Source organism: Passer domesticus, chromosome 29, assembly GCF_036417665.1.
Source record: "Passer domesticus isolate bPasDom1 chromosome 29, bPasDom1.hap1, whole genome shotgun sequence".
Taxonomy (NCBI): domain Eukaryota; kingdom Metazoa; phylum Chordata; class Aves; order Passeriformes; family Passeridae; genus Passer; species Passer domesticus.
Window position 1 is genome coordinate 5493529 of NC_087502.1, and position 9823 is coordinate 5503351.

The 9823-nt window shown below is 51.0% G+C and overlaps 1 protein-coding gene across 1 annotated transcript; it reads right to left on the reverse strand.

The window, feature by feature from the left end:
- Positions 1-6007: 6007 nt before the first annotated feature.
- Positions 6008-9823, reverse strand: LOC135287484 (cohesin subunit SA-3-like). Its single transcript, XM_064400788.1, has 5 exons — positions 9739-9823; positions 8756-8799; positions 8038-8108; positions 6981-7068; positions 6008-6253 (listed from the first exon to the last, which is right to left on the reverse strand). Exons 1-5 carry the CDS (start codon positions 9821-9823, stop codon positions 6170-6172), a joined length of 372 nt encoding a protein of 123 aa, XP_064256858.1. The 3' UTR covers positions 6008-6169.

Sequence of the window (9823 nt, forward strand, 5' to 3'; positions counted from 1 at the left end):
CCCAAAATCCCAGGAATTGCTCCCAAAATCACGGAAATTCCCCCCAAAATCCGAGAATTGCCCAAAATCCGGGAATTGCCCAAAATCCCAGAATTCCTCCCAAAATCCCCCCAAAAATTCCCATAAATTCCCCCAAAATCCCCATAAATCCTCTCCAGAATCCCCATAATCCCCAGGAATTGCCCAAAATCCCAGAATTCCCCCCAAAATCCCCCCCAAAATCCCAGCAACTGCCCCAAAATCCCCAGAAATCCCCCAAAAATCCCCATAAAATCCTCCCAAAATCCCAGCAACTGCCCCCAAATCCCCATAAATTCCCCCCAAAACCTGGGAATTGCCCAAAATCCCAGAATTCCTCCCAAAATCCAGGGAATTCTTCTGAAAATCCCCATAAATTCCCCCCAAAATCCCAGGAATTCTCCCCAAAAATCTCTGAATTCCTCCCAAAATTCCCCCCAAAATCCCCATAAATCCCCCAAAAACCCCCATAAAATCTCCCCAAAATCCCAGGAACTGCCCCCAAATCCCCATAAATTCCCCTCAAAATCATGGAAATTCCCCCCAAAATCCGGGAATTGCCCAAAATCCCAGAATTCCTCCCAAAATTCCCCCCAAAATCCCAGCAACTGCCCCCCAAAATCCCCAGAAATTCCCCAAAAAATCCCCATAAAATCTCCCCAAAATCCCAGGAATTGCCCCAAATTCATGGAAATTCCCCTCAAAATCCGGGAATTGCCCAAAATCCAAGAATTCCTCCCAAAATCCCAGAATTCCGGGAATTGCCCAAAATCCCAGAATTCCTCCCAAAATTCCCCCCAAAATCCCAGCAACTGCCCCAAAATCCCCAGAAATTCCCCAAAAATCCCCATAAAATCTCCCCAAAATCCCAGGAATTGCCCCAAATTCACGGAAATTCCCCTCAAAATCCGGGAATTGCCCAAAATCCAAGAATTCCTCCCAAATTCCCAGGAATTCCCCCCAAAATCCCAGAATCCCTCCCAAAATTCCCCCCAAAAATCCCCATAAATCCCCCAAAAACCCCCCATAAAATCTCCCCCAAAATCCCAGGAACTGCCCCCAAATCCCCATAAATTCCCCTCAAAATCATGGAAATTCCCCCCCAAAAATCCCGGGAATTGCCCAAAATCCCAGAATTCCTCCCCAAAATTCCCCCCAAAATCCCAGCAACTGCCCCAAAATCCCCAGAAATTCCCCAAAAATCCCCATAAAATCTCCCCAAAATCCCAGGAATTGCCCCAAATTCACGGAAATTCCCCTCAAAATCCGGGAATTGCCCAAAATCCAAGAATTCCTCCCAAAATCCCAGGAATTCCCCCCAAAATCCCAGAATTCCTCCCAAAATTCCCCCCAAAATCCCAGCAACTGCCCCAAAATCCCCATAAATCCCCCCAAAAACCCCATAACATCTCCCCAAAATCCCAGGAATTACCCCAAAGTCATGGAAATTCCCCCCAAAATCCGGGAATTGCCCAAAATCCAAGAATTCCTCCCAAAATCCCAGGAATTCCTCCCAAAATCCCAGGAATTGCCCCCAAATCCCCATAAATTCCCCTCAAAAGCATGGGAATTCCCCCCCAAACCCCGGGGAATTGCCCAAAATCCCAGAATTCCTCCCAAAATTCCCCCCAAAATCCCAGCAACTGCCCCCAAAATCCCCAGAAATCCCCCAAAAAAACCCCCATAAAATCTCCCCAAAATCCCAGGAATTACCCCAAAGTCATGGAAATTCCCCCCAAAATCCGGGAATTGCCCAAAATCCCAGAATTCCTCCCAAAATTCCCCCCAAAATCCCAGCAACTGCCCCAAAATCCCCAGAAATCCCCCAAAAAACCCCATAAAATCTCCCCAAAATCCCAGGAATTGCCCCCAAATCCCCATGAATTCCCCCAAACCCCGGGAATTGCCCCCAAATCCCGGGAATTGCCCCCAAATCCCAGTGTTCCCACCTTGCAGTAGTGCTTGAAGACGTCGGCGGCGGCGCGCAGCCGCAGCACGCCGCGCAGCACGAGGCGGCAGAAGGCGGCCAGCAGCGCCCGCCGGCCCCTGCAGCGCCTCCAGACGCGACTCGGCCGCCTCTGGAACGGGAAAATCCCGGAATTCCGGGGGTTTTTTGGGAATTCTGGGATCCAGGAATCCCGGGGAGCCGGAATTGGGGGGGGAAAAATGGGAATTTTGGGAGAGAAAACGCTGGAAAACGGCTCTGGAATCGAAGAGCTCCAGGCTCGAAAGTTGTGGATTTTTGGGAATTTTTGGGATCTTGGAGCACAAAATTTTGGGAATTTTGGGGATCTTGAATCCTGAAATCTTGAGAATTTTGAGGTTGGGAATCCCCAGGGAGCCGGAATTGGGGGGGGTTAGGGGGGGGAAAATGGGAATTTTGGGGGAGGAAAGGCTGGGAAACGGCTCCGGAATCAAAGAATTCAAGGCTCAAAAGTTTGGGATTTTGGGGAATTTTGGGGAATTTTTGGGATTTTGGAACTCGGAATTTTGGGAATTTTGGGGGTTGGGAATTCCAGGGAGCCCAAATTGGGGGGGGTTGGGGGCAAAAAAAATGGGAATTTGGGGCAGGAAAAGGAGGAAAACGGCTCCGGAATCAAAGAGTTCAAGGCTCAAATGTTGGGGGATTTTGGGAATTTTTGGGATCATGGAGGGACAAAATTTGGGAATTTTGGGATGGTGGAATTACAAGGACGTGGAATTGTGGGGTTTGTGTAAGAAGTGAATTCCGGGGGAGGAAAAATCAAGGAAAATTCCAAAGAAATTCTAAAAAATCACAACAAAATTTAAAAAAAAAACGAAAAAAATCCCCCAAAAATCAGAATAAATCCCAAAAAAATTGCAATAAATCACCAAAAATTCCTCAAAAAATTCCGAAAAAAAATCCCAATAAATCCTAAAAAAAAAATCTCATTAAAAAATCTAGAAAAAATCCAAATAAATTCAAAAAAATTGCAAAAAATCACTAAAAAATCCCCCAAAAAATCACAATAAATCCCAAAAATTCCTGAAAAAATTCTGAAAAAATTCCGAAAAAATTCCCAATAATTTCCAGACTCACTCTGGTCCTCGGGGTGGGGCTCAGGCTCGCTCTGGAAGACGAGGTCGAGCAGGGCCAGCCCCAGCAGCGGCGGCAGCTGCAAAACCTCCCCAGAACCCCTCCAAAAATCCCAATAAATCCCACCAAAAATCCCAATAAATCCTAAAAACAAATCTCATTTAAAAATCTAGAAAAATCCAAATAAATTTTTAAAAAACCAAAAAAATTGCAAAAACCAGTAAAAAAATCGCCAAAAAATCGCAATAAATCCCCAAAAATTCCCGAAAAAATTCCAAAAAAAAATCCGAAAAAATTCCAAAAAATTCCCGAACAATTCCCAAACAATTCCAGACTCACTCTGGTCCTCGGGGTCGGGCTCAGGCTCGCTCTGGAAGACGAGGTCGAGCAGGGCCAGCCCCAGCAGCGGCGGCAGCTGCAAAACCTCCCCAAAATCCCAATAAATCCCACCAAAAATCCCAATAAATCCCAACAAAAATTCCAATAAAAAGCAGGGAATAAAATCCAAATAAACTCCAAAATATCTCAAAAAAAAATCAGTAAAAAATCAGTAAAAAATCCCCCAAAATTCGCAAAAAATCACAATAAATCACCAAAAAAATCGCAATAAATCACCAAAAATTCCTCAAAAAAAATCCAAAAAAAATCCTGAAAAATCCCCAAAAAATTCCCAAACAATTCCCCAAACAATTCCAGACTCACTCTGGTCCTCAGGGTTGGGCTCAGGCTCGTTCTGGAAGACGAGGTCGAGCAGGGCCAGCCCCAGCAGCGGCGGCAGCTGCAAAACCTCCCCAGAACCCCTCCAAAAATCCCAATAAATCCCACCAAAAATCCCAATAAATCCTAAAAACAAATTATCGATTCATTTAAATATCTAGAAAAATCCAAATAAATTTTTAAAAAATCAAAAAAATTGCAAAAAACCACTAAAAAAATCGCCAAAAAATCGCAATAAATCCCCGAAAATTCCCGAAAAAATTCCAAAAAAAATCCGAAAAAATTCCAAAAAATTCCCAAACAATTCCCAAACAATTCCAGACTCACTCTGGTCCTCAGGGTCGGGCTCAGGGTCATTTTGGAAGACGAGGTCGAGCAGGGCCAGCCCCAGCAGCGGCGGCAGCGCCGGCTCCGGGCTCAGGCGCAGCCGCGGCTCCGGCAGCCCCGGGCCCAGCAGCAGCAGCAGGTCACTGAGCACCAGGAACGCCTGGAAACGGGGAAACGGGGAAATGGGGGAAAGAGAGGGGGGAAAAAGAGTGGGGAAATAGGGGGGGAAATGGGGAAAATAGGGGGGAAAATGGGGGGGGGGAATGGGGAAAATAGGGGGGAAAACGGGAAAAAAGAGGGGGGAAAATAGGGGGGAAAATGGGGGGGAAAATGGGGAAAAATAGGGGGGAAAATGGCGGGGGGGAATGGGGAAAAATGGGGGGAAAAACGGGAAAAAAGAGTAGGGAAAATAATGGGGAAAATGGGGAAAAATAGGGGGGAAAATGGGGGAAAAATAGGGGGGGAAAATGGGGGGAAAATGGGGAAAAATGGGGGGAAAATGGGGAAAAATAGGGGGGGGAATGGGGAAAAATAGGGAGGGAATGGGGAAAATGGGGAAAAATGGGGGGAAAATGGGGAAGAATAGGGGGGAAAATGGGGAGGAAATGAGGAAAAATAGAGGGGGAAATAGGGGGGGAAATGGGGAAAAAATGGGGGGGGAAACAGGGAAAATAGTGGGGAAATGGGGGGAAAATAGGAGGAAAATTGTGAAAAATAATGGGGATTTTTTAGGAACCCCCAAACACCCTGGAATTCTGGAATGTTCTGGAATGTCCCGGAAGGTTCCGGAAGGTCCCGGAAGGTTCCGGAAGGTCCCGGAAGGCTCCTCACCTTCTCCCTGAGGCCGGGCTCGGGCTCCGTGAGGCAGCTCTGGCACAGGGACAGCAGCAGCGAGGCCCGCGAGAGCGCAGCTCCTGCAGGTACCCCTGGGAATTGGGGGAAAAAAGGGAATTTTGGGAAAAAATCGGGAATTTTGGGGGAGAAAATTGGGATTTTTGGGGTTTTTATTGGGATTTTTGGGGGGATATTTGGGGTTTGGGGCACAGGGGACAGCAGCAGCGAGGCCCGGGAGTGAAGGTCCTGCAGGTACCCCCTGGGAATTGGGGGGAGAAAAAAAGGGAATTTTGGGGAAAAACCGAGAATTTTGTGGAAAAAATTGGGGATTTTTGGGGTTTTATTGGGATTTTTTTGGGGGTTTGGGGGCACAGGGACAGCAGCAGCGAGGCCCGCGAGCGCAGCTCCCTGCAGGTACCCCCTGGGGAATTGGGGAAAAAAGGGAATTTTGGGAAAAAATCAGGAATTTTGGGGAAAAAAATTGGGAATTTTGGGAAAAAAATGGGATTTTTTTGGGGATTATGGGTCATTTTGGGGGGGGAATTTGGGGGTATTTTTGGGGGGATTGTAGTGGAATTTATGGGGGGATTTTGGGGAATTTCTGGGTGGTTCTGGTGGAATTTTGTGGTAATTTTGGGGGGATTTTTGGGGGAATTTTTGGGGGATTTTTGGGGAGATTTTGAGGGAATTTTTGCGGGGACTTTGGGGGAAAATTTTGGGGAATTCTGGGCGATTTTTGGGGGAATTTTTTTGGGATTTTTGGGGGAATTTTTGGGGGGGACATTGGGGGGAATTCTGAGGGATTTTTGGGGGGAATTTTTTGGGGGGATTTGGGAGGGAATTTTTGGGGAATCATGGAGATTTTTCAGGGGAATTTAGGGAGAATTTGTGGGGGGATTTTTGAGGATTTTTTGGGGGAATTTTGGGGGGCTTTAGGGGAATTTTAGTGGAATTCTGGGGGATTTTTGGGGGAATTTTTGGGGATTTTTGGGGGGACTTTGGAAGGAATTCTGAAGGATTTGGGGGGGTATTTTTTGGGGAGTTTTGGAGATTTTTCAGGGGAATTTAGGGAGAATTTGTGGGGGGATTTTGAGGATTTTTTGGGGGATTTTTGAGGAATTTTTGGGGTAATCTTGGGGATTTTTGGGGTAATTTTTGTGGGATTTTTGGGGGGATTTTTGTGGTATTTTTGGGGGGATTTTGGGTGATTTTGGCTCACCGGGAGGCTCCGGAGTCGGGAACTCGCGAGAGCTCCCAGAACACGTGGAAGAAGAGGCAGGAGATGGCCGGGATCGTCACCTGGGGGTGAGAAAACAACAAACACGGACCCAGAATGGGCAAAAATGAACAAAAACGGACCAAAATGGGCAAAAATGGGACCAAAATGGGCAAAAATGAACAAAAATGAACAAAAACGGACCCAAAATGGGCAGAAATGAGACCAAAATGAACAAAAATGGACCCAAAATGGGCAAAAATGAGACCAAAATGAACAAAAAACGGACCCAGAATGGGCAAAATGTACAAAAATGGGACCAAAATGTGCAAAAAATGTCACAAAAATGAACAAAAACGGACCCAAAATGGGCAAAAATGGGACCAAAATGAACAAAAACAGACCCAAAATGTGCAAAAATGGGACCAAAATGAACAAAAATGGACCCAAAATGGGCAAAAATTAACAAAAATGAACAAAACGGACCCAAAATGGGCAAAAATGTCACAAAAATGAACAAAAAATATGCAAAATGTACAAAAATGGGACCAAAATGAACAGAAATGGGACCAATGGAACAAAATGAACAAAAATGCACCCAAAAGGTGCAAAGTGTCAAAAAAATGTACAAAAATGGCCCCAGAATGGGCAAAAATGTCACCAAAATGTCACAAAAATGGCCCCAGGGGTCCCCAGGTGTCCCCGAAATGTCCCCAGGTGTCCCTCAGTGTCCCCAGGTGTGTCTGTGATGTCCCCCAGTGTCCCCGGTGTCCCCAATCCCCCCCAGGTGTGTCCCAGGTGTGTCCCCACCTGGGCTGGCACGTCCCCGGTGTCGAGGGCGCGGCGCAGGAGCTGCGAGAGGGGCCCGAAGAGACCCCAGGGGGTCAGGTCGTGCTCACTGCGGGGGACACGGGGACAACGGGGGGACATTGAGGGGACACTGAGGGGGGACATTGGGGGACATTGGGGACACTGAGGGGACATTGGGGGACACTGGAGACATTGAGGGGGACACCGAGGGGCCCGAAGAGACCCCAGGGGGTCAGGTCGTGCTCACTGCGGGGACACGGGGACACGGGGACATTGGGGACATTGGGGACATTGGGGACATTGGGGACACTGAGGGGACATTGGGGACATTGGGGACACTGAGGGGACACTGAGGGGACACTGGGGTGTTTGGGACATTGAGGACATTAGGGGCCACCCCCTGCCCTTGTCCTCAGTGTCCCCAAAATGCCCCCGATGTCCCCAAACCCCCGATGTCCCCTCAGTGTCCCCACTGTCCCCCAATGTCCCCAGTGTCCCCCAAGTGTCCCCATGTCCCCAGTGTCCCCAGTGTCCCCAAGTGTCCCCAATGTCCCCAATGTCCCCAATGTCCCCCAATGTCCCCAAGTGTCCCAGTGTCCCCAATGTCCCCCAATGTCCCCCAGTGTCCCCAGTGTCCCCCAGTGTCCCCAGTGTCCCCCAGTGGTCCCCAATGTCCCCAATGTCCCCAATGTCCCCAATGTCCCCAGTGTCCCCAGTGTCCCCAATGTCCCCAATGTCCCCAATGTCCCACAGTGTCCCCAATGTCCCCCCAGTGTCCCCAATGTCCCCAATGTCCCCCAATGTCCCCAGTGTCCCCAATGTCCCCAAGTGTCCCCAATGTCCCCAGTGTCCCCAGTGTCCCCAATGTCCCCAATGTCCCCAATGTCCCCAGTGTCCCCAATGTCCCCCAGTGTCCCCAATGTCCCCAATGTCCCCAATGTCCCCAGTGTCCCCCACTGTCCCCAATGTCCCCAATGTCCCCCAATGTCCCCAGTGTCCCCCAATGTCCCCAGTGTCCCCCAATGTCCCCAAGTGTCCCCAATGTCCCCAGTGTCACCTGAACAGGGCCGAGAGTCTCCTCAGGGTGGCCGCCAGCCCGTAAATGTCCTCCTCGTCTGGGGACTCTGCCTGGGGGGACAAATGGCACCAAATGTCACCAAAGTGTCCCCAGAATGTCCCCAGTGTCCCCAAAACCTCCCAAAATATCCCCAAATGTCCCCAAATCCACCCAAAACACCTCCAAACCCCCCAGAATGTCCCCAAAACCTCCCCAGAATGTCCCCAAATCCCCCCAGAATGTCCCCAAACACTGCCAGAATGTCCCCAAATGTCCCCCAAACCCCCCCAGAATGTCCCCAAACCTCCCCAGAATGTCCCCAAATCCCCCCAGAATGTCCCAAACACTGCCAGAATGTCCCCCAAATGTCCCCAAACCCCCCCAGAATGTCCCCAAACCCCCCCATGTCCCACCTGGAGCATCTCAGTGACCTGCAGGTGGCAGCTGTCCCCCAGGCTGTCCCCAAATGTCCCCAAACCCCCCAGAATGTCCCCAAATGTCCCCAAATGTCCCCAAAGTCGTACCTGGAACATCTCGGCGAGCTGCAGGTGGCAGCTGTCCCCCAGGCTGTCCCCAAACCCCCCAGAATGTCCCCAAATGTCCCCAAATGTCCCCAAAGTCGTACCTGGAACATCTCGGCGAGCTGCAGGTGGCAGCTGTCCCCCCAGGCTGTCCCCAAATGTCCCCAAACCCCCTGGAATGTCCCCCATGTCCCCACCTGGAGCAGCTCGGTGACCTGCAGGTGGCAGCTGTCCCCCAGGCCTGTCCTCAAATGTCCCCAAATGTCCCCAAACCCCCCCAGAATGTCCCCAAACCCCCCCAAGGCTGTCCCCAAATGTCCCCAAATGTCCCACCTGGGAGCATCTCAGTGACCTGCAGGTGGCAGCTGTCCCCCAGGCTGTCCCCAAATGTCCCCCAAACCCCCCCCATGTCCCACCTGGAGCAGCTCGGTGACCTGCAGGTGGCAGCTGTCCCCCAGGCTGTCCCCAAACCCCCCGGAATGTCCCCAAAGTCCCACCTGGAGCAGCTCGGGTGACCTGCAGGTGGCAGCTGTCCCCCAGGCTGTCCCCCAAATGTCCCCAAACACCCCCCCATGTCCCACCTGGAGCAGCTCGGTGACCTGCAGGTGGCAGCTGTCCCCCAGGCTGTCCCCAAACCCCCGAGAATGTCCCCAAATGTCCCCAAACCCCCCCCATGTCCCACCTGGAGCAGCTCGGTGACCTGCAGGTGGCAGCTGTCCCCCAGGCTGTCCCCAAATGTCCCCAAACCCCCCCCAGAATGTCCCCAGTGTCCCACCTGGAGCAGCTCGGTGAGCTGCAGGTGGCAGCTGTCCCCCAGGCTGTCCCCAAATGTCCCCAAACCCCCCCCAAATGTCCCCAAAGTCGCACCTGGAGCATCTCAGTGACCTGCAGGTGGCAGCTGTCCCCCAGGCTGTCCCCAGATGTCCCCAAACCCCCCCAGGCTGTACCCAAATGTCCCACCTGGAGCATCTCGGTGAGCTGCAGGTGGCAGCTGTCCCCAGGCTGTCCCAAATGTCCCCAAATCCCCTCAGAATGTCCCCAAACCCCCCCATGTCCCACCTGGAGCATCTCGGTGACCTGCAGGTGGCAGCTGTCCCCCAAATGTCCCCAAACCCCCCCAAGCTGTCCCCAAATGTCCCCAAACCCCCCGGAATGTCCCCAAATGTCCCCAAAGTCGCACCTGGAGGCAGCTCGGTGACCTGCAGGTGGCAGCTGTCCCCCAGGCTGTCCCCAAATGTCCCCAAACCCCCTGGAATGTCCCCCAT

Coding starts and splice junctions, on each gene's coding strand:
- LOC135287484 (XM_064400788.1), bottom strand. CDS start 9,823: ATGGGGGACATTCCAGGGGGTTTGGGGACATTTGGGGACAGCCTGGGG. Junction 8,800..9,738: donor GGTCACCGAGCTGCCTCCAG/GTGCGACTTTGG, acceptor ATTTGAGGACAG/GCCTGGGGGACAGCTGCCAC. Junction 7,069..8,037: donor AGACTCTCGGCCCTGTTCAG/GTGACACTGGGG, acceptor TGTCCCCCGCAG/TGAGCACGACCTGACCCCCT.